Source organism: Protopterus annectens, chromosome 7.part0 (assembly GCF_019279795.1).
Source record: "Protopterus annectens isolate FY-2018-M chromosome 7.part0, PAN1.0, whole genome shotgun sequence".
Classification (NCBI taxonomy): Eukaryota; Metazoa; Chordata; order Ceratodontiformes; family Protopteridae; genus Protopterus; species Protopterus annectens.
In genome coordinates, this window is record NC_056739.1 from 691318269 (window position 1) to 691344117 (window position 25849).

The 25849-nt window shown below is 38.8% G+C and overlaps 1 protein-coding gene across 1 annotated transcript in view; it reads left to right on the top strand.

Moving 5' to 3' along the window:
• UNC13D (unc-13 homolog D) overlaps positions 1-25849 on the top strand; it is a 1205501-nt gene that overhangs the window by 1111517 nt on the left and 68135 nt on the right. Inside the window, exon 30 of the mRNA XM_044077226.1 lies at positions 22136-22259. Coding sequence (XP_043933161.1) covers positions 22136-22259 — 124 coding nt within the window. The remainder of the gene's footprint in view (positions 1-22135; positions 22260-25849) is intronic.

Consider the following 25849-nt stretch of genomic DNA (forward strand, 5'->3'; position numbering starts at 1 on the left):
TGAAAAGGAGAGGTCCAAGAATAGATCCTTGAGGGACTCCAAGGGTGATAGGAAGCTGAGAAGATAGATTGTTTTCCCAGAGGACTGCTTGTTTCCTGTTTTCAAGGTAGGATTGGAACCATTTTACTAGTTGATGATCAAGGGAAAGTGATTCAAGTATATTTAATAGTATTTGGTGGTTAACCATATCAAAGGCCTTTGAGAGATCTATAAAAAGAGCAGAAGATAGTAGGTTAGTATTCCTGTTTTTATTAATGCTATCTGTAAAGGATAGAAGAGCTGTTGTGGTACTGTGGTGAGGCCTGAAACCATGTTGGCAGTCAACTAGAAGGTTGTTTTGTAGGAGATACTGAAGTAATTGCCGATGGATGCATCGCTCCATAATCTTTGCAATGGGGAGAGAAGGGCTATTGGGCGAAAGTTAGATAATTCATTTGAGGTACCTCCCTTATGCAGAGGGATGATATGGGAGATTTTTCAGATAGATGGGACATAAGATTCAGAGATGGTTCTGTTTATTAGGATAGAAATAGGGTAGGCAAGTGCACCAGCTGCGACTTGCAGGAATTCAGCTGGAAGCAGGTCAGCTGATGGTGTACATGGTTTTAGTTTAAGAAGCAAGGAGTGTATCAAAGATGTTGGTACAGGTTGAAGGTTAAAAGGCTGGGGTAATTTGGTTGGTGAGGGAAATTTAGTGGTGGAAGAAGGTGGTAAGGTGGTTGCTAGTGCTTGGACTGTTTCAGAGAAATAATTATTAAAGGTGTTGGCTATGTGACTGGGGGAGGTTTGGGTTAGGTTTGAGGGGGTAGGTGTTTTGGACTGTCCTGGGTGGAGTAATTTGTTGATACCTGACCAAAACTTTTGCGGATTATTTTGTTGGTTTTGTTGGAATTTGAGGTAGAAGTTTTTTTTGTCAAGGATTATGGATTTTTTTGTGGAATTACGAATTTGTCTAAAATTTAGGTGATCTATTGGGTTTCTAGTTTTTCTCCATTTCGACCAGAATTTGTTCCTTAGTTGTATGTTTCCCCTAGTTCTTGCTGGAGATGTTGTAGAATACAGCCTGGGATACTATCAGGTCCCATGGAAGCTGTGTTCTTTGCCTTGGATAGAGACTTTAACACTTGAGGGAATTATCTCCTTTTGTCTGGATGCAATCCCTTTACCTATGAGCTGAACTAAGTAAAAGGCTTTTCTGACCACTGTTGCTACATGATGGTCAAATGTGAGATTGTTGTCCCTATCTCATTTTTGCTGAATGGTATGATAATACATTTTTTTTTAATTTAATTTCAGGCCATGACTTTGGCACCAGTCATTTGTTGCTGTGAGACCCTCTTGAAGTATGTTAACATCATTTGGAGAGTGAGTGATAGCACCCAACTTACAGTCATGTGCAAACTTGGTCAGCCACAGGCCTTTTGTCTTTGCCTGGACCTCTTTGAAGTAGATGCCAAACAACAGAGGTCCCAGGACAGATCCCTGGGAGGACACCACCAGTGACAGGTATGCTGTTGGCACCTATTTTGACCTTGTCTGTCCTATCAGTGAGCCAGTTGGCCACCCACCTGATGAGATAGGGATTTACTCCACGTTCTGTTAACTTTTTGATGATGCCTGAGTGGGGGATTAGGTCAAAGGCTTTACCAAGTAAAAGTAAGCTGTATGTACTGACTTTCCCTCATCCAGTACCTTGGTGACAGTCTCAAAAAAGTCAGTCAGGTTCAACAGGCAAGATCTGCGCTTGACGAATCTGAACTGGGTGGGGTCAAGTGCATGGAGATTGCCTATGTCCTTGTTTATGAGGTCCATAATAATATGCTCCGTGGCCTTACAGATCTAACTTGTCGAGTTAATGGGGTGATAGTTTCCAGGGTCAGTAGTGACACCACCTTTGTGCAAGGGGATGACAATGGTAGTTCTCCACTCTGCTTGAATGAAGTCTGTACTTACTCTATGGTTGACTAGGGTGCTCAATGGTGAGGCTAGTTCTTGCTGCAGATGTTGCAGAATACAGCCTGGGATACTATCAGGTCCCATGGAAGCTGTGTTCTTTGCCTTGGATAGAGACTTTAACACTTGATCTGTGGAGATGTGAGGTGTGGAGTAAGTATCAGGGATGTCAAATGGGCCTTTGGGGGGCAGGGGAGTGAAGTTTGCACTGAACCTGTCTGCTAGCAGGTTGGCTAAGTCAACAGGATCAGTGTAAGTGATACCATTAAGAACTAATTTGGAACAAACCTGGGCTTTGCCATGGAGGTTTCTGACATAACTGAAAAAGGCTTTGTGATTATTCTTTGTTTCAGAGACTAGTTTTGATTCATAATTGGCTTTGGAGGTTTTCACTAGTGATCTAATTTGCTTGTTTTGGCTAAGGAGGGAGTTTTTCCAAGTAGGAATTTGTGCCTTTTTACCATTGGACAACAGTGTCTTCCTTTTGTTGTAAAGCCTGTTGATAGAGGATATCCACCACATAGGCATGTGTTTCCTTGAGGAGCAGGTTTTAGTTCTGTTGGGTATGGCTCAGTCCATGCAGTTGTACAGGTGCTTGTATACTGCACTGGCATACTGTTCAGCATATTTGTCTGTATCGTCTAAGGGGGGCAGAGGTGTGAAGCTGCTGATACCTTCCCTTAGAAGGTTGTAGTCAGTTTTTGAGAAGTTTTTTTTTTCCTGGTTACAGCTGGGGGGGAGTGGATGGGAAAGACACTTCGAAGGAGACAGACCAATGGTCTGATCTCACCAGGGAAGAACGTACTATGGGGTGGAGCAGCGGTCACCCATGTTGGTGAGAACCAAGTCTAGAATGCTATCTCCCCTTGCGGGGGATGAGACAAGCTGGTCTAGTGCATTAAAACTGATGAAGTCAAGGAATCATTGGGTGAGTACATTAGAGCAGGAATAGTTCACCCAGTTTATGGTGGATCCTGATTTTACCAGCATTTAAAAATTGTAACTTTTAAAGTCCCTCATGGAGCAATTTCATACCTAGTTCTATAGGTATGCTAGAGAGCAGAGCAACAATAGCCACTGTTAGAAACCCAATGTTGTTATCACATAAGATCAGTGGCGGCTCGTGATATCAGACTGTAGGACTGCAGCCCCCCCAGCTGTGACCACACAATGGTACATTCCTAGATTTCCTACATAACATAATCCAGACTGCTGCCTTCCCAGTCCGGATTCAGGCAGAAGGCAGCAATCTGCTAACTCCCCAGAAGTCTATGCGGTAGCAACGCATGGGCTGGAAGGTGATTGGACTGCAAGGTCTGCAGTCTTAAATGTTGGAACGAGCAACAGGAACTGGAAATCAGAATTGTGCATTCAGGCGGGTTGCTTGCTGCCTTGGCTTGAAGTTAGCTGTTTGATTATTGCTGCTGCCTTGAAGGATTATTGTTGCTGTGTCTGATTATTGCTGCCGTGAAACAAAGCTAAAGCTACGGAGTTAGCCATCTGGGATGCTGCAGCTGTGAATGGATTTTGCTGTGTCTTGGAAGGAGTTAAGTGGAAGTGAACAAAGCTACAGGTAGCTTTGCTGCTGTGTCTGATTATTGCTGCTGGGTTAACTGCCTTGCCATGAACGGAGTTTGGTGTGTGTGCAATGCCCCAGTTGCTTTATACTGGTGGCTACAGAGAACCTCTGTGTGTGATTAGAGATCAGGCTTGAACTCTGTATCTTGTAACAAAAGCATGAGTTCCCTACCCACCACCATTTGTGAACTTTTTGCAGATTTTTTTGTCTCATATATTGTTCTCTTCTGTTCCTCATAACATCTGTGGTTTCTGAATGTTTAAATTCTTAGATATTTGATGGTGCAGTGGTAGCATTGCTATCTCACAGCTACCAGGTTCTCTGGTTTGATTCTTGGCTGGGGTGCTTTCTGTATTGAGTCTGCATGTCCTCCAGTGTTTCTGTGGGTTTGCTGTGGTGTCCTCCCATGTTACAAAGACGTGCCTGCATTATTTCTCCCTGGGCCTCTGCTAATATTATTTTTTGTCAGACTTTCCTGGTTAACAAATGTTAAATAAATAAAATTGACAGGCATTTGAATTTCAGGCTTCATATTCTTCAGAAAGTACATAGTAACACACAACCTTTTATTCTAGCAATTTTCTAAGTTTATAAGATGAATATTTGAAATTTGTCCCTATTTTTGGGACTATATCCCCCCATTATTGGCTTTGTCTAGGTTTTTTGTGCTAAGGTTGAGAGCTATGGCGAGAACTGAAGTAATTGAATATGTTTGAGGGCTGTATTCCCCCATTACTGGGTTTGTCCAGGTATTTTGTGCTAAGAGGTTGACAACTATGGTGAGAACTGAATTCACTAAATGGTAGCCATTTAAGTTTCAGTCTTCCTCTGTTTTGCAAAATAGCAGATTTCTCATAGTGGTATGTTACTCTGTGTGTTTTGCACAGGGACCTGGGTTCAAGACGGGGCAGTAAAATGTATGGTAGTAACACAGCATTTATTTTTTATTCTAGCAACTTTCCAAGATTATAAAAGCAATGTTTAATGTGTCCCTGGTTTTGGGCTTTTATCCCCCCACATAAATTTTGGCTTTTTCCAGATTTCTTGTGCTGCGAAGTTGAGAGATACAGTTGAGTATCAACTGGATTTTACAAGTAGCTGATCGCTGCAGGGGAAGAGAAGTTTAGTGCTGCTTATGCTGAGTATGCTTGCATTGTTAATAGCACAACAGGTAGTATACTTGCTTTTGATGCAGAAGACTGTGGGCTTTACTCCCACAGGGGGTGGATGCTGCCGTACTGAGAATGTCCTCTTTGACGAAGATACCTAGTAACTATGAACCTATTATCAGTTTGCCATCCATTTCCTATTGCAATACTACTAGCTTATTTTTTTTTTTTTAATGTAATATAGGTAATTTATTCCTCAGGGGCAACAGGCACTTTATTTATAGATGAAACAATGAAATATAAAGTTGTTTGCTAGAAGCAACCTCTTCATTAGTTACAGATCTCTTTAATGTGAAATTATTTAGATGACTTACTTCTGCATAGATTGGGCATATTTATTGATACTGGTGGATTTTTTATGATGGAAATGTTCTGAATTGGGCAGTTTTGTCATTATTGGTGCATGCATTTTGTTTCATTGTTTACTGGAAAAATGTTCAAAACAAATTTAAAACACTCTCTTACAAGTGTACTGTATTATACAAGGAATATAATATAATACAATCAGGAAGGTGTATCACACAATACGTATGTTTTGTGTGCGAGGGGCCTGTCATTTGAAAACAGCCCAAAGTTAATCTTTATACTACCCATATGTATTTTCTTTGAACGTGGACTTCAGTGCTGTTTCAATGAATGTGAATTTCAAGGACAAAGTTTTAATGCTAAGTCTGTTTTCATTGTGAGACTGCATTGCTTTGTTCAGCAGATGTCTTAGTGTTTGTGCTGTAAAATACAACATAAAACTTTCAAATGAAATCCAAATCATTGTAGAAGCAATGCAGTATGCACATTGCAGTGTTTATGGTAAATGGGGCAAAATAGTCAAGTAATTTGACATTGGAATGGCTGCAGGGGGTGACTCCATTTGACCATGATTTTGTGAAGGGGAAGGATGGCAAACTCAGACAGCCCCAGCTCGGCTGAACTATACTTCTCAACTGTCCAGATTTTCACAGAATAAATAGCTTTTTGCTTCTTATTTTTAGTTTGTCTGGCAAATCATTTAGGGATTAAGTCAGTAAATAATGACAGACATTGTGTTTCAGACTTCTTAACCTTCAGAAAAAATGCATGCTACAGCAAGACCTGTTGTTCTATTAACTAAGTTTATATAAGAGCAATTTTTAGTACTGTTTGTATGTTCCCCCAATATATTTGGCCTTGTCCAGATTTCCTGTTTTAACAGGTTGAGAGGTACATGCAAATTGCTTTATAGAATTGGGCATATCCAAACCTCTCAACTGTCCCCGACTTTGGTTCAAAATGTTGCTCTCCCTCTAATAATCCCTTCGCAAAATGGCAATTTTTGGAAGTAAACGTGGAGGGTATACAATTAATAAATAACTGTAATAATCAGAGTTATAGATTACTTTTATTTCAGAAATGCATGTAGATTCATTTATTTTGTCAGCTGCTCAAGCTAACAGTACTAATATTAAAAAGTGTCTTTGACAGGTTCCCAGCTATATTGTGTGGCTATTTTGTATTTTTGCATCACATTTTTGGTCCATTTTTCATAAAATTGTGGTTTTCTGGCAAATTAGTGGCAAATCATTAAAGACTGAAGTAAGAAAATAATGACAGACATTTGAGTTTCAGATTTCATACCCTTTAGAAAATTCATACTAATGCAAGACCATTATTCTATTAGAAAGTTTATAAGAGCAATCTTTAAATAGTGTCCTTATTTCTGGGCCTTTGTCTCGCTTCTGTGTATGGCTTTGTCCGGATTTCTTGCTCTGAAGTTGAGAGGTATGACAAATGTGTCAGGGGCATCGCAGTCAGCCAGAGACATTTCAAGTTGTGACCTACTTGTTGCACCTCACTCCCCCATGTAGTGACTCTGGATGTGTCCAAGAAAGGCAAGGAGCAGTTATGCAGTTTAAGTGTACAGAGTATCCCCCCATCCAAGGTAGACACAAGTACTACAGTGGCTTTTCATCTGTCCTTGCTTGATTTTGCAGAATGTTCTGGTTTTCTGTCATATTTTTATACTGTTGATTATGCTTCTTATTATTTAGAAAGTGCCCGTTGCACTGTGTTCACGTAGCAATGCTTTCATGACCATCAGGTAAGCTTGTCTGAGACTGTAATATGCAGGTAAGCTTACTGGTAAAGAATTACCAACATTGAAAGCCTTTTTGTTGTTGCCATGCACAGAATACTTAAATAACTAGATAACATATAAGCCTTGGGTATTGAAATGCATATGGCAGTATTTGTAATAAAGGACAGAATTACAGTATTTTAAGAAGCTCATTACCTTTGTTGGAGACTTGCAGTCATCTTTGCAGACTTTACCGATAAACTAAACAGAATGCCAATCTAACATGTGTAGTCCATAACCTGTGCAGTAATCCTTTAAGCAATATATCTTGAGCTTGTTTCTTGTTTGCTGTTCATTTTTTACTTTGATCATGTTTTCCCAATGAAACAAGTAGATAGTTGTTGTCAGGCAGCAGGTCTTTTTTGGATAAGAAACATTTTACAAGTGGGGGTATCACAGAGATTGCTACTTTTAGCATGTTACTTGGTACTTTTTATAAAGCTGAATATAAATTATAATTAGAACTGCAGTGCAAGGAGAAGTGGTTTGAGTTGAGTGCTGCTTGTTTTTCTTGTACTTGATTTTGACTGGCATTCCAGTAATGTATTTAAAAAGTAATTTATTTTTTCATGCCTCACAGTCTTTTTGTTTCCATCTAGATATTAAGTAAGCTGTCATGCAGCCAGTGCACTGAAATATTTTTTTTTCTTCTACACTTCACATTGTCTTGATTGGACTCTTTTAATGACGGTTTGGCACCCAGGGTAGCGTATTTAATTAAAGTTCCAGTTTTTGTGGTTTTTGAGCATAGCTCCTCCCCTTTCTAGTTGGCCGCACCACTTTCCATTGGCCCCACCCATTCAGCTGTCTTCTGCAACCCCCCTTCGATTTGTAGTCACCAGCTGCCACTGCATAAGGTATTATTTAACCTCCCAAAAAATATCAGGAGTCTTTTAACAGGTGGCTGTCCATAGAAAATAAAGATTTTAGCAGCCTATCTATAAATATTCCTGTGGCATGTGTTTTGGACCCATGTCCTGAAACTATGGGCCTAAAAGGGGGTTATATTATGTTCTTATGTACCTTGGGTATTCCAAAAATTGTGGGGATTATGGGATTTTCTTTCTTTAAGAAGTTATATATCTCCAGGTCTATACTGTCATCTATTCCAAGGTCCTCCAACTAGTAGTCTTTTCTCTTATAAGATATGCTGATTTTATTCCTAGATACTTGTTGGTAAATATTACTGTCGTGGAGTATGTTTAACATGGCCCCTGAAGATTCGAGAAAGTCAAACAGCACCATATCTCCTCCTTTGTCTGGTTACATTACTCTTATATTTCTATCATTTGTAAAAGCCTTCATAATTTCTCTTTCATTAAATATCATATTTCTGTGTAACAACTTCTTTGTTCTCTCCATTCTGTTGAGGTCATCTAAACAAGTGTGTTCAAGAACCTGAGTAGTGAAGTTTAATTTAGGGTTAAACACACTCTTTTTCCTACAGATTTCTGTTGAATGATGGTTCTCATGGTCATAGTTACTATTTTTAAATAGAACTGCCATATTTAACTTTCTGAAAAAACAACTTCAACTCTATCGAGGTAGCCGCCAGACTGAAGTGCCTGTTCTGTATAAATTTGAATCCCTTCTGAAAGAGGGAAACATGTTCTGGGGTAATTTCAGTGTTAGCATAATTAAAAATTGTATAGCCCTTGTGGCTTAAAACCAGTCCCTCATGTATACTCTAAATCATCTTGGCCTGTTTGTCTTTGCTTTCTTGTTATTGCCTCCTCCATTGATTTTTCTTTTGAATGGAGGGCAAGGTATCCTTGAAAAATCATCCCCAATTTCAAATCTTATGTCTGGGGGAGGGTCAGTGTCAATACTGTGTGAAGCTTAGTCAGCTAACCTCTCTGATCTACGTAATGACGGACAATCTTCCTCTCTAAAATGCACTGCCCCTGATTGTGGTCATTTTCGCTATCATGTAGGGTATCCATCAGAATAAACCCCATGTAGCTCATCATTACTTTTTGTTACAGTGTTGTTAGACTACTGACATACCAAATATGCCTTGTTCTCCTTGTATTGATGTACATTCCTTGTTATTTTCTTACTTTTTTCTTTATACATTCCATAAACATCCTGTCAATTCTAGCAAATATATTCTCATAAAAGTCTATATTAGAAGAATAATAAATCATTAATAATACAATTCTTAACACAAGTAATTTCCTAATATTGTTAATAAGATTTTTATTCCTTTTGACCAATGAGTGCATGATTTCAAAACCACAGTGGTCAAATACATTCACAAAGTCTTTAATAAATAAACAGTATTTTATAATCCCATTAGGCAATCTCTGTATTCATAGCCATTGAGGTACTATCTTTCTACAAATACATTCTTGCAGGTACAAAACCTTAGTTTGTAAACTTCCCAGTTTCTAAAGTTTTGATAAAATAAATAGATTTCTTCAAAGTGAACAACACAACGCAATTTTTAAGATTCACTTATAAAATATATTATTTAGATACAATTATCTCCAAAATAGATCAACGCTTTAAATGCAACATATATAGAAAGCCAACATACAGCAATATTTACTTACACTATTCAAATTCCCTCCTCCATCATCAAAAAGTGAATCTTATGAGGGGACAAGCTAGTAGGTAGGCCCATATAGTATCAGAGTATGATGTTTTCTTGAAGGAAATTGAAGTTTTAAAAAAAACATTTTTTATGATAGAGGCTACCCAATACATTTTGTTGAGAGAATTGTAAGAGAGGTTGTGGAGAATAGGGCACAGAAGTTTAAAACAATTCTGGGTATTGGCTTAAATAATAAAAGCAGCAATGACAATGGTTCCACATTTGGAACTGTTATGGTACTGGAATACAATAATGAATTTTATGAAATTAGGTTAATTATTAAAAAGAAATGGAGCATTCTGAGATGTAACCCATCAGTTTATACAGTAGTAGGGAGGCAGCCTAGAAAAGGAAGTAAAGTTTTCAGGAATTTAAAGAATATTTTTCAAAATGGAGGAACTTACAATGAGACAATTATTTATGATAAGGCAAGGAAATGTGGAAATTTCAAACAGTGTACATACATACTACAGATGGATCAATTATTTATAAATGAATATAAAGTTAGGTTTATTAAAGGAAATTGTACTATGATAGGAATTGTAGCTAAATGTAAGGCATGCCCTTCATTTTACATGGGGAAGACAGACACTAAGAAAAATGTATAAGTATAAAATAGAAATAATGCCAGTGCTCTATACAAACATTCTTGCCTTTATATACTATTACCCAAATCTCCACAGGACCACCACACAAACAAAATAACCATGAATGCCTGTGGTACCAAAATGCGACAGAACGACTCCAAATATTTTTATGAGCAACTTTAATAAAGTGAAAATCACTTAAAACTATAAAAAATGGTTAAGCGCTTTTGCTCCACATATTTTCAATAATGGAACTTTATCAGAAGTAAAAATAACATTCAGAATAACCTTTAAGTACTAAATTTAAAACTATCATGTTACGTATTTCCCCAATCACTTGTACATAAAATAATTAATAATTTAACACATAATTCCCAATCAATTAACATTGTAAAGAAACAACACTGGATGAAATACATTAAAAGTAAGACTGCTAGGCATTATATTCTTTTAATTTTTACACTGAATTAATAGAGCAGGATTTATTTAAACTGGGAAAACCAATGGCATTCAATTTCAGTTGCCATTTTAGTTCACTTTTATCAAGATGTTCATTCATAAAAATCCCCTAGGACCATTAACTAACTGCTCAATTACCACAAAACCAAATATATGCTCATTATTTTCGTGTATATATTTACTCAAAGCATTCATAGATTTTTCCATTTCTTATATCAATCAAGTGTTTTTATATTCTCTCCTTTAATTTTCTCATATTGAAAATATGTGAGATGAAAGCACTTAACTTTTTTTTATTGTTTTAAGTGATTTTTACTTCATTAAAGTTGTTCGTAACAATATTTGGATTCATTCTGTTGCACTGTGGCACCACCGGCATTCATGGTTATTTACTCCTGACTATGTCTGGGGTTTGAAGGTTTCAGATTTGGTATATCAGATAAAATTATTATTAACCCTCCAGGAGGTGACTGGGAGAGCAAACTTGAATTTAAGGAACTTTTTTGGCAGCTCAAACTTAATGCCAGTTCACCACCAGGGTTGAATGAAAACATTTCTATAAAACCTGTTTTAAAATTAAGGGCAGGCAACTTGTAAACATTTAAGGGATTTGGATATTTTAACAAGTTTGTATTTTTTAAATGTTTTGACTTTATTAGCAGGAACAACTATTATATATATTTTAACAGATTTTACAACCAATGTATTATTTTATGTGGGAAGTTTGTGTGTTTTTAGAAAAAATATTAATTAATTTAATTAATTATCTTAATTATTGGAAAATTGAATGACTGTTTAGGTTGTTTGATTATAAAAGGACTGTAGGTTAGCTTTGGAATTTATTCTGATGAAGTCTTATCTAGAGATGAAAGTGCTCAATCAACTGTTTCAATAAATTTCATTTTCTGTGTATTTTGGATCTTCAGTTTTGCCTTACTTGGTACACCTGCTTCCACTTAGAGATGTTATATGGTTGGTTCAATGATGTACATTTGTCTTCTGGTAAGTTAAAACATATAATAGTACACAGCAGCCTATCAGTTAACACATAAAACTCGACTTGCATAACAGGATTTCTGACATTTCAGTTCCGTGAGCTGAGTTGTCTGAAAAGGAAAATAAATTCAAACAACTCTCACTGCCAAAAGGGCTCTGACAGTCCTTACAGTAATGTTTTATTCATTCTTCAACCAGCAGAAGCCTTTGCATTTGTTATATTAAACTTGTATTGTGGGTCACACTTCCCCTCAAACTGTTTTGTTATAGCTCCCCACACAATATTATAATCAAATGATAATTCACTTCAGCATTAGTATTTTTCTGTACCAAGATCTCATAAGCTTTAAGTTTATCTGCACAGTAATTTTAGTTATTAGCTTTTATATGTTTAAGGCTGTTTTGTATCTTTATTATCTTAATAACATATTAAAATTTTACTCAGAATTTTTCTGTTCATGAAATCATAATATAGATCATTCCTTGTTTTCTCTGCTCTTCCTCTGAATTGTCTCTGCTGTCTCTTGAAATCTGCAGAGATGGGTCTCCAGAAATACATTCAGTAGCCCTAGATGGGGTCTCAACCATTGTTGGTACAGAGGCAGATAATAACTTTTATTTTCTGCTAATAGATATTTTTCTTACGTATCTTAACATTCCTAAATCTCCATCCAGTCCTTTCTTATATTGCTTACTAATTTAATTTATGGGTTATTTAGTGTGAACAGCCTGGAGATTCTCTGCAGTTTTGTTAAAGTAAGAAGTTTACCACTAATGCTGTGCTTTCTGACTAGAATTTTGTTTCCCACATAGGTTCATACTAGGCTATCTGCCCTAGGGCATTTATAAGCCTAGCCAGAGTGTGTTTGGCTTTCGCAACCCATTTTAAATTAATTTTGCTATGCCCTTTTTCGAGGTTAGTATACTGTGCCTCTGTCTAACAGTGACACAGAAGTGATACCCGGGGTAAACCTACGATCTCCCATCCACTCATCAAGATTCCTCTTGAAGAGAGTCAATGAGGGACTCTGCCTAACCTGGACTGGGATTTTATTCCAGAGTGAAGGGAGCCTCTGGGTTATGAATCTGTCCCTCCAGCATGTCCTATTTATTTCAGTGCTGAGGTTCAAGTCTCTCGAGCGCGTGGCTCGATGGGATTTGGATTTTCTGAGGTGCAGCATGTCCATTAATTCTGGGTTGGACATGGCTTTATACGTCAGGCACAGATTGCCTCTGAGCAGGCGGTATGCCACTGAATAGAGCTGGAGTTTCTTTAACCGGGCAGCATATGGCATCTGTTTGAGCCCTTTGATCCTCTTGGTGAGGTACTTTTGGGGTCTTTCCAGTTGCTGCAGGTGTCTGGTAAGGTACATCCCAAAAAAGGCATTGTACTCAATTATGGGCCTGATGAGGGATGAGTAAAGAGACACGATGACCTCCCCTGGTCTAGATGTGAATCCCTTCATGATTAGGTGGGCTATATAAAATGTTATTCTAACCACTTTGGCCACGTGATTGTCAAATGAGAGATTGCTATCAACTTGGGTCCCCAGGTCCCTAATTACTTCTTCTGTACTTAATGGATTACCACCTATGTGGTAATTTGTGGGCACTTTGTTTTTGTCAAAGGGGATGACTATACACTTTTTGGCGTTTAGCTTGAGGCCATGGCTCTGGCACCAGTTGTCTGTTTTTATGAGGCCCTTTTGGAGGATGCTTGTGTCGGCTGGAGAGTCGATTATGGCCCAGTTTGCAGTCATCTGTGAACTTGGTCAGCCACAGTCCTTCCGTGTTGGCCTGTACCTCCAAGAAATATATACCGAACAAGAGAGGTCCCAGGACTGAGCCTTGTGGGACGCCACTTGTAACTGGTTTGGAGTCTGACATGGCTCCAGCAATTCTAACCATGTGGGTTCTGTCCTTGAGCCAGTTTGCAACCCATCTAGTGACATAGGGGTTTATATTTAAGCTGGTGAGCTTATCTATAATGCCTGAGTGGGGTGTTGTATCGAAGGCTTTTGAGGTCCAGGTAGGCTGTGTTGACCACCTTCCCCTCGTCAATGGCCTTGGTGACTGTTTCAAAGAAATTGACCAGGTTTCAGAGGCAGGATCTGCCCTTAACAAAGCCGAACTGGGTAGGATCCAGTGTCTGTAGGTCCCCAATATCTTTATTTATGAGGTTCATGATGATCCTTTCCATAGCTTTGCAGACCAAGCTAGTCAGGCTTATGGGGCGATAGTTTCCAGGATCCGTTGAGGCACCACCTTTGTGGAGAGGGACCACTGTTGCTGTACGCCACTCTTTGGGTAGATATCCTGTAGTAAGGCTGAGATTGAACAGTAGTTTTATGTTTGGGTTTAGCTCTTCTTGGAGCTCATGTAGGACGCAGCCCAGGAGACCGTCTGGTCCCATTGATGCTGTGTTTTTTGCTTTGGAGAGGGCGGCTCTTACCTGAGCATCTGAGATGTCAGGGGGGCAGCACTCTGCTGGGATAGATATTTGCCCTTTTGGTGGGGGGGGAGTTTGCGCTGATCCTGTCAGCTAGCATGTTGGCAATGTCTGTGGGTTCAGTGTATTTTTTGTCATTTTGGACTAATTCTGAGCATATCTGGGAATTCCCACCCAGGTTACTAACATAACTAAAGAAAGCCTTGTGATTATCCTTAGTGTCCTGTGCAATTATTCTCTCGAAGCTGGCCTTAGACGATTTTATGAGTGCCTGTAGTTTTTTGCTAATACTGATCAGAGATGCCTTCCCTTTTTGGGATTTTGCTCTATCATGTAGTAGCTTCCTCCTTCTATTGTATATTTTGTTTATGGCTGGGGTCCACCAGACAGGATGTCTGCCTTTGGAGGATTGGGTCTTGGTTTTATTTGGGATTGCATGATCCATGCATTCCTGAAGGTGTTCATAGAATGTGTTTATAAAGGATTCTGCGGTCTGGGACATATTTTCCACAGGCCCAGGGGCTTTGAAGGATTCTACCTCGGTTTTGAGGAGTGTGAAATTTGCTTTAGGAAAGTTTTTCACTGTGGTTTTCTGGGCAGTGGGGTGGGGTCAGGATGTGAATATCCAGTGAGATTAGTTTATGGTCTGATCTTACCAGTGAGGGATACACTTCTGGTCTGGAGCATAAAGTCCCCATATTGGTGATGATCAGGTCCAGTATGTTTTCCCCTCTTGTGGGAGTGGTAACAAGTTGTTCCATAGCATTTGAGTTTATAAATTCTAGGAACCTTTGGGCTAGGGTGTTGGAGCTAGAGTAATGCTCCCAATCTATGTTTGGGTAGTTGAAGTCACCCAATATAATGGTATTTAGAGAGACCTTCATATTTTCCAGTGTTCTCAGGAAGGCCAAGTGGGGTTACTGGGTTTGGGAGGGTGGTCTGTAGCAGGCTATAAACTGGGAGGCAGTTTTACCCACTGTTAGTTGCACATGGATAGTCTCTGATGCTTTGTGCTGTGCCACCAACCTGGAGGTGTGGGTATCTTTGACGAATATTGATACTCCCCCTCCTTTTGTGGTTCGGTCCAAGTTTTGGGGCCGAAAAGCATGGTATGAGGTATAACCTGGTAGTGCTGGGGTGCTCTCAGGAGCCTTGAACCAGGTTTCTGTTACTGCACAGATATCGATGTTCTCCATGCTAAGGAGAGTTTCGAAAAGGCATCTTGAGGTTTGGACTTCTGGCATTGAGTAGCATTACTCTTAGTTTCTTATCCCTTGTGATACCTATGGAGGTGGGTTTGTCTTTTGAGCCTTGCCTAAAAAGGCACTATGGGGTAGCAAGAGCCTTTGCCAATATCCGAAAGCCCAGGGTGACAGGTGCAAGCCATCCCTAGCGAAGCATCGTGGCTTGTCGAGCATGTCATCCCAGGCTGACAGGCATTGATCCCCTTTGAATGACACCAATACTTAAGCCAATTGTTGAAATTGATCATCTTGCCTTCATATTGTGGCATCATTCTTGGTGAGGGTAAGATGCTACTCAAGGTCAGGGTCATACCGGCCTGGGCTACATGCTCAGAGAGCTCCTCTATGTCTCTTTTCATGTAGTCCAGGGAGGTGCCTCAGGTCATTCACACCAGCATGGACAATGACTGAGTCATATTTGTACTTGCCTTGGAGTGACCTGAGTGCTTGTGTTATGTGGCGGATCCTAGCGCCCGAAAGGCAGCTCACCGTGACCTTCTCCTTGTTCAGCCTGGTGAGCGGGACGTCAGTGTGCCTGACGATAGAGTCACCTATTACAAGTGTATCAGATGTGTTGTTTAGCCTTAAGGGCTGTGACTGTTCGGCAAACTGGCTTTGTGAGCTATGTGTTGCACGTGTTTTGTTTTGGGGTAGTGGTTGCTTGGGTGTCTGCTTTGGAGGTCTCTGCTGCTTAGGCAGATTTTTATTTAGAGCCTCCAAGTATGTTTTTGTGTGTTTATGTGTTTGGTTTGCTGTCGTGGTAGGTCTATGTGAGACTGGAATTGTAATGAGTGTGGTGTCCTTCTCCTCCTGACTGGTTACGCCAGTACTGAGTTGAGAGAGCTTAGCCTCCAGTGTGGCTATATGGTTGCATCTCTCACATGTGTTGGAATTTGTTGGGAGGAGGAGAGGGTTGTCTGTGTACATGAGGCAGTTGTAACATTGCCTCTAGATTCCCAGATTCACCAGCTGGACTGGAGAGGAGACTGACAACTGACCTTTGGACATGCTAGAATAGTATTGGGAATTCCTTTATAATTGAAAAAAAGGGCCAGTGGGGAACAAGGTACTCAAGGGGAATTTGTGAGGGTGTAGTGCTTTTAATTTTTTTAGTGCTGACTTATATAATTGCTTTAGTGAGCAAATGCCAGGTAACTTAAATGCAATGTGTTACAGGTAACTTAAATGCAAAAATGACAAACAGTAACTTTCTTTCAAGTGAAACAAGGAAATAAGTACAGTAAGCAATGCAGATATCACTAGGGATCCACAGAAGCGCTGAAAAGCCATGTTTTAGGTGGAATTAGCTTTTCAGGGAAATAACAAGCAAACAACAAGCATACAAACAAGGATAGATTCAGCAGCTACAGCAAACAAGGTGTACCAATTACAGTAAGAAGCAGTTCAAATATGCAGGCACTATAAGCCTTTAACGAGAAATTCCCAGCTCAGAAGGGCAGAGTCCAGCCTCTCCTCCCACAAGAGTGCAGACCACAAACCCTCTTAATGTAGAATAACTGGCCTGAAGCCCAAGTGCTTAAACCAGAACTAATACACTTTTAGAATAACAGACACTGAGCCCTCAATCAGCAGTTCCCAACTTAGAAAAAATGCCTGCCACCACAGTGCAGACCACAAACCTTCCTAATGTAAAACAACTGGTCTGAAGCCCAAGTGCTTAATCCAAAAGACTTAGAATGATAGCTACACTTTAATCAAGTTACTAGCAAGCAGTAATAAATACAATTGAATACTGTAAAGAATGCCTGGATTAGTGCTCAAGTTATACAAACAAAGCTAGATTCAGCAGGCCTGGATCTAGTCTATGCTACAGCAAACAAGGTGTACCAATTTCAGTAAGAAGCAGTTCAAATATGCAGGCACTATAAGCCTTTAACCAGAAATTCCCAGCTCAGAAGGGCAGAGTCCAGCCTCTCCTCCCACAAGAGTGCAGACCACGAGCCCTCTTAATGTAAAATAACTGGCCTGAAGCCCAAGTGCTTAAACCAGAATTAATACACTTTTAGAATAACAGACACTGAGCCCGCAATCAGCAGTTCCCAACTTAGAAGGATGTAAGCTACCTGTTCTGCCACTACAGTGCAGACCGCAAACCTTCCTAATGTAAAACAACTGGTCTGAAGCCCAAGTGCTTAAACTAAAAGGCTTAGAATGAGTTACACCAAGCAGTAATAAATACAATTGAGTACTTTTAAGATGACGCAAAAGCAAAATAAAGTAGGAAGAAACACAAATACAGTAAAAGCAGATACTTTTTTTTTTTTTTTAGTGGAAAGAGAGAAAGGAAAGAGAGAAAGGAGTAGCAGAAACTAAGCTGATTGGCCTTCTCAAATGTTCTCCCTGTACTGGGTAGAATGAGGTAATGACACTAGACTGGGAGGAGTGTCCCAGATCAAATTTACACTAGGGGCAGGCAACTGCAAAGCCACCAACTATAAAAACACTATACCAACAGGGAGGTAGAGTGGGAAACAAACTGCAGAAACGTATCTCACAGCTGAAAAGCAGCAGTGAGCCTTTAAATGAAAGTTTTAAACAGCTAAAGGAGCCTCTAGAAAAGAGAGTTTAACTGCAACAAGTTATCAGAAATAAACAACCCAACAGATGCTTAACAAAAGTGGACAATTTCCGGTTAATACCTCACACACAGTGAAACTAGCTAGAACAATACACAGTACACAAAGTGCTATAAATAACAAAGAAATAAAGAGCAAAATAAACAAAAAACAGGATACTTAATGTTATATATTATAGCTCCGAGTTTCCTCAGTGTCCTTCCTTTGATCAGTTCACATGCATTGCTCTTTATCACTGAGACTATGCAGTTACATTTATTGCTGAACCTTCAACTATATGCTGTCCATTCTGACTGAAATATTTACAGATCATTAGTAGTGAATTATACAGTTACTTTACCTGTGATGCTTCTCAGGCCTGAGTCATGTACTTATAACTGAATCTGATACAAACCTCTGTCAGACTAGAACTTAAATTATGGTGTAGATTAAAGACTGCATGTACAAAAGTCAAAATGATTTATCAGGTAAAGCATGCTTTTTAACTTGTCTTAAAAACTCATGCTTACTATACTGTACAACTGAAAAAATGTACAAAAATAGGAAATGCCCAAGAGAATCTAGGATATATTTGATTGATTGATTGATTGATTGATTGATTGATTGATTGATTGATTGATTGACATTTGATCGCCAGAAAAGTTTAATTGGGTTGGTGCCCATTTTCAGTGGAAGCCTGGGGAGAAAATTTCCAGAATATTACAGAAACATTTTAAGGGCAACAGTTTTACAATCTACAAAAAAGTAGTAAAAAATCTACAGTTTAAATAATGATAACAAATTGGACATAATGTCAAAGCATTGGTTAAGAATAGATACAACTTATATGACAATTATTTAACATTAAGAGAAACTTTAGCCATTTTGTAGAGAAATTAAAGGTAAGTTAGTATAATACAAACAGGAATTTCAATATGGAGTGAGACGAAAAAAACAGGGTTATGGCATATTTAGAAAGAAAGCCAGAGGAGAAAATTTGATTGATGTAAGGAAGTGAGTGACGAAGGGAGAGTAAGGATACATAAGGTATGAATAGGTACGTGTTCACATTTAGGAATATAAGTTATCCTGGGGTTGAGCAAGAACAGAGCCAGATTTTGACTAGGAAGTGTTTCAGAATGGTTTTAAAGGACTGGAGGGAGGGTAATGACCTGATGGATACAGGTAAGGAGATCCAGGCCTTAGCAACATGGTATGAATACAGACCATGCCCACCAGATTTTATAGGTTTGTAGACGGAGAGTTGTTGTTGGTCACTGGATCAAAATGACTGATTGGGAACATAGTTGTGTAGAATGGTATTTAGATTTGGACAAGCGGATGAATGCTGGACGATTTTATAGGTGGGGTAAGAAGCTGTGTATATGTTAGTTGATGGGGTAGTCCTAACCAATTCAATCTTTCTAAGGCTCTATAGTGGTGGGTTCTGAAAAGGGTATTTGCTGCAAATTTTGCCACTTTATTATAGCAATGTTAAAGTTTTGATTTTTTGATGCCTGGAGATTAATAAGGATGAGAGTGCCATAAAGTAGTGAGGGGAGGAGGTAAGTAGTGGGAAGTGTAGCTTTAGTTGTGTTGGTGAGAATGTTTTTGGATCTGTAAAGCATCCCTAGTTTTTGGCGATTTTTTTATGCAATTTTGTACATGAAGGTCAAATTTAACATTATCATCCACTATCATCCCTAATAAGCTGCTATGAGAAGTGAATTCAATGGTTGTATTATTAACAGAGAGGATTTTAAATTTTGTTTTCCATGGGAGAGGGATTTTGGGGAAAAATAATTTTGGGGGGGTTGAGCATAAGTTTCAAGTTACAAAGCCATGTTTCAGTGGTTGTTAAAGCTTCCTGAGAAATTATTTTGAGATGTGCCAAGTTGTCAAATGTATGTATGAGTTTGGAGTCATCTGCATATTTTATTGGGGGATTTGTTGTGTGGATGTGTGGAAGGTGTTGTTGCGAATGTTAAAGAGGAGGGAAGTAAGGACCGAGCCCTGTGATACACCAGTAGTGATCAGGAGGTATGTAGACAGAGTGGAGTACCATTTTCCTGACTGCTACCTATTGGACAGTTAGCATTTGAACCATAGAAGAGTGAGCTGCTATAGACCTAGTGAGGACATTTGAAGTAGAAGTTTGCTATTGCAAACTGTGTTGAAGGCTTTAGAAAAGTCTAGAAATAAGAGGTAGACTAGTTTCCATTATCTCTAGCTTTACTGACAGTATCTGTAAAGTTTAGAAAAGAAGTGTTTGTATATGAGAGGGATGGAAGCTGTTTTGTCTGGGTGATAGGAATTCTTGCAGGAGATAGTTTAGCAATTGTTTTTGAATACAATTTTTCAAGTATTTTGAAGAAGGGGAATAAGATTGCTTAAAAAAAAGTCTTTCGGCTTTTCCCGGTTAGGGGTCGCCACAGCGGAACTCCGGTCCGCTAATTATTGGCAGATGTGGATTTTTACGGTGCCGAGTTGTCAGCCCAACGCCCAACCTTCATAGAAAGCACACCCATTCACGCACACACCTACCTTCATGTCTTTATATGTCACTTGACCATGGGGAGGACATACAGAACTCCACACAGAAGGCACTCCAGCCGAGAATCGAACAGGAGAACCTCTTGCTGTGCGGTGACAACACTAACCGCTGCACCAAGATTGCTATAGCTCTAAAAAAATGAATGACATCTGTTGAATTTCCTACTTTGTGTAGCGTGATCATGTGTCATTTTTTTTCCAGACAGAGGGAATGTGGGATTCCTGGACTGACCTAGTTATAAGGAATGAGACAGGATAGGCAATGATATTGGCTGCTGTTTTAAAGTACCCACTTAGAAGGTCTGATGTGAGTTTGTTTAAGAGTAGTTTTATATAGGATGTGGGCACTGGTTGGAAGGTGAAAGTGGATGTAGTGATATGTGGCTGTTGGGCAATGTAAAGATTAGACACTGGGGAATCCTTGCTTAGGGACACTATACTGTCAATGAAATAAGAGTTTAATTCTATTGGGAGAGGGTTAGGACTGGATTTTTGGCAGGGATGTAAGAGTTCCTTAAAGGCTGACCAGAATTTTTTTTGGGTTGTGATTACTATTGTTCTGAATGTTGTTACAGTATAGCTTTTTGGGTAGCCATTTGAAATACTGGGACCCACTATAGTGAGTCCTGAAATATGGAGACTGAAAGGTTGAAAGAACAGACTTGCATATATTAAGTTTGAGATGCCATTTCTCAGAATATTTCCTTTTCACTGAGATATAGCAATCTCAGAGTTGGTATATATAAGTTTGGGGAATGTGGAGGGGAGCTTGCCCTCCCCCCGACAAAAAGAAGTTTTAAGGAGAAGAGTGACTTTTTGGATTCCCTCTTCTCCCATGTTTTCGGTCTTTTTTTTTGGCTTGTCGACACTCAGCATTTTGAGTACTGATATTTCAATAGGGAGCCATTTTTATTCTTTATTTGTTTGCTGTTTACTATGGTTGCAGAGAATTCTGAAGTTTTCAAGATATTGTGGTGTTTGTTATTTTTGCCATTCTTCCCATGCTTTTTTTCTAACCTGCATTAGCATTTTACTCTTTTTGGATAACCAAATTGCATTATTTGTTTTTAATCTCTTCCTTCTAGGAGGTGCAAGGCTATTTAGGATATGAAGGAAAGTTGTACTGAATTAATTTACGGCATCATCTAAGGGGTGAATTTTTAGGAAGTTCCAGTTAATAAATTATAGGGTAGACATGAATATTTCTGGGTTAAACTTTGACAGGTTGCATGTTTTATAAATATGCTGTTTAAGTGGATATGTGAGATGAATGGTTGTATAGACTGGGAGATAGTCACTGAGAAAGTTAGATTGCCAGGACTGGGAGTTGAATGTTGTGGAGACAGAGTAGTGTGGAAGAGACTTGCATTTGTGTTAGTTATGATAGGTGGAACCAGGATTAGGGTGAATGTCTCGTCTTAGGAGGACTTTAGAAACAGCATGTTTATATTGAAGCATTACTGATTCTTGGTTGTTTTTTTGAGTATTGTTCAATTTATTTTATTTTGATGTGAGTTGAAATGGAGTTAATCAATCTGTATCTAACGTAAAGGTGAGGGGCAATATTACATAGATTTGGTGAAGAGTTTATAGAGGAAGTACGGATAGGTGTTTGGGACAGAGATGGAGAGAATAGATAGATTGATTAGATAGATAGATAGATAGATAGATAAATAGATAGATAGATAGATAGATAGATAGATAGATAGATAGATAGATAGATAGATACAAGCTTAAGCTTAATGTTTTGGGTTCTACTGGGTGTTTCCTTGTGTTTCTACATTTTTATTTCAGTTTTCAACTACTGTAGCCCTATACTGAAGATCTGTTTTTTTCTTTTTTTTTTTTTTCTCTCACTTCACAGGTTATAGTGACCCATTTGTACAGTTAACCCTGGAACCAAAACATATCTTTCCTCAAGTGGAAATGAGGACAACAGATTGTAAAAAGAATGAACTGAATCCATTGTTTGATGAATCATTTGAATTGTAAGTGGTTTTAAAATGATAAATGGAATGTTGCTCATATATGGATATCGTTATGTATGGATATATTATAAATGTTGTCCTTTTTGAGACTGCATTTCAAATGTAGTATTACGTGGCAGTAACAAAACATTTTGTCATCAGTCTGTTTTGAGATTGCACAATGATGTCATGGCTGTTGGCAATTGGCAGGTATGATGAAACAACTTCTACAAATGTGGTCCTAAATCAGATGTTTTACTCTGCAGCCTGTAACTTGATGGACATAGATCCTGACCTTGAACTATTATTGGATGAAGTGAATACACATATTCAAATTATTTCCTAGTGAAACCAGATTTCTGCAGCATTAGTAAAATTGTTTGGGAAATCCTGTAGTTTAACTAAGGTCACTGACTACCCATTCTGTTAGGTACAAATGACAAGTCTCTATTTTACTTTTGATCATATTAGAGATTATTTATGTATTTTTTTTATTGTTTCATTTTACATTGTCGGAAATGTAATTCCTTCTCTCATAATGAATTTCTGTGCACACAAAAAGTGTGTTTAACCAATGTGTTTAAGTATCACTTATGAATATATGCAGGTTACACTGTGTTTTCTTGAAGCAAATTCATATATATATATATATATATATATATATATATATATATATATATATAAAAGTATACCCTGGGTGGAAGTGTCATTTTAATTCCTAAAGCACTAAGTAAAGGATGCATATATAGCATCCCCAACTCATTTTATTTTTAAATAGTAATGGTGTAATGTTATGTTGGGCAAATGCACAGCAAACTACTTGTAAGGCTGTGTCACATTGCCAAGGGACATTGCTGTTTGGAAAAAAACAACTCGGTTCAAAAAGAAATTTAAAAAAGGATGAAAAAGAACTTCTAGTGCAGCAGGTTGAAAGAAAACCTGTTGCTGATCTGAACTATAAACTAGGTGGGTGGATTAGTTAAATACTGAAAGAAATTTGAATTTAAATGATGGTGCATAATGAAAAAGGCTTCCAAAAGCATATAGATAGATAGAGTGATAATCATTTGGAGGGACATGCAACTAATTCTAAGGACAATACAGTATTATTTTCATACAACAGTGTGCACATTGCTTTCCAATGTAAAAATTATAAAAGTTACGTAAAAAAGAAACAGATTACTGGTAAAACATTGAAACAATTACAAATGATGACTTTCACATATTGTCAAGCAAATACTGCAACAGTAACATACAATGAATTTCACAAAGAGATATCATCCAACAGGGGTACTGTTAAACAGTTTTCATAAGACAATGATCAAGTTAAAGACAATATAACACATTTTGCATTAAAAACAGGGCATACTAGCCAGCCTGATGGCATAGAGGCATACATCCCTGACAACAGCTGAGGTGACCCAAGTTCCATTAGTGGTTCAGGTGCTTGACTCAGCTGGCAGGGAGCATGGGCTTGTTGCTCCTTGGGGGAGTGGTGGGGTTTGCCATAGACTGAAGCAGTCCTTTGGAGGAAAGAGGCAGAAGGCAGGCCTCCAACCTAGGGTCTTGCATTTAGCTCACTGGTCCACCCACTGGTGGCAGCCTTCACCAGCAAGTGTACAGGAAGGTGCACTTGTACATGAAGGCATAGTGGCTCTGGTGGTGGTACAGCTTACCTGTCATCCCACCTGTGGTAAGGGTTAGACTATAAAAAGTCCTTAATGCTGGGATACCAGTCAGGACATAATTAGCCCTCATGGCTGAATGAATGCCTACCCCTCCCAACAGCTCTATGAGCTCAAGTCTGACTGGGGAGATTTGATGGTCAGTACCTAAGGATGGAAAAAAACATAAGAATGTAGACACTCGTATTTTAATATTGAAACAAACATGGTGAATTTTTGTGAAATGGGAAGTGTGTAAAACTAAGCTGAAGCACTTTCAAGTATCAATGCAAACAGAGTTTCGTAGACATATTTTAACTGATTTGTGGCTTCTTAAAAATATAGAAAAAGGGTTAGCATAGTGCTCTGAAGCAAAATATTCTTAAGTGTCTTATATTAATACAAAATGATGCACATTGAATGCCATTTAATTTCTCTTTTGGGTTTCTAATACCATGATGGGTATGGACCCCATTCCTAAGTCTAAGTACGATTAAAGTGCATGAAATTAGTATTGTTCCAGTCTTTGATGTTAGCGAGAAGTGCTCCTCACAGCACCCACAGTGTGCCCTGTAATGACTCCTTCTGCAATTCATACAGAGTTACATGTATCGGTAACATATCTTAGTAGGATTGTAAATTCTTTTTTATAAGCGCTGTTGCTCCTACTACTGTTGGAACTGTCTGGGTCCTCATTTCTGTCTGCAAATCCTGGTATTTTATGACTTTGTGTCTCTCTCTGTATGTAAGACACTGTAATCACTGGGTGTAGCAATTTCAATGAACAATGCTACTTTTGTCTTTACATGGAATACTATATAAGGTTTACTCGCATCTATTTCTTGAACTGTTGGTAATGGGTAATCCCATGCGATGTAAACTTCATAATTTTCTGTAATGCTTTGTGGCTCATGTTTCCAGTGTTTTTCAGCTACTTCAGTATTATGATGCTTACACAATCCTCAATGCAACAGTCTTGCCAGATTATTATGCCTTTCAGTATGCAGTCCTTCTACCATTAGTATTTCACAGTCAACAACAAGATGTGCAACTGTTTCCAATTCTGTATGCCACTGTATAGAAAAAAAGCTTATATATTAATTTGGGGAGACAGAAAGGCTCTCGGTTAGATGTGTAAGACCCAATTTTGCAAGTTCCAGTACTTTGAAAATTAGCTACATTTCAAATATAATAGCAAACTCTGAAGTTCACTGTTATACCTTAAAAAAAAAGAATATATATATATATATATATATATATATATATATATATATATGGTTCTACCTCACATAAATGAAACACCAAAACACCGACAACGCAATCACCGAAACCACATAACCGACAGTACAAAAACACGAAATTCCACATGCCCGACAACGAAATAACCGACGGTACACAAACACGAAACCTCATACACTTCATACACCACAATCAATAAACAAAACACATTCCCCGTCCAAAAACCACATACGCAACACAAGCACACCAAAATCCCTACAAACCCACACTAAACCTCACATACACAACTACCTACAACCCTAACCCAAACCCTAACCCCAAGGTCCGTCACTACCGCACACTTACCTGGCCCGCTCCCTAACCCTAACTCACTTATCCCGCCCCTAACCCAAACACAATCACTACCGCACACTTACCTGACCTGCTCCCTAACCCTAACTCACTTAACCCACCCCTATCCCCACAGACTGTCAATATCCACACTTACCTTACTCGCACCCTAACGTCCGTCACTACCGCATACTTACACAGCCTTTTCCCATGTCGGCATCCTCGGCGACGGTGCTTTCATCCGTCGAGTCGGACTACTCCACAGTCGATCTTGTGGGTCCCGTCCGGTCTTCTCAGCTTTCGATCTTCTGGGGCTCGCGATTTTCGTGTCGATGTTCAAGTGTCGTTGAAGTGAGGTAGAACCATATATATATATAT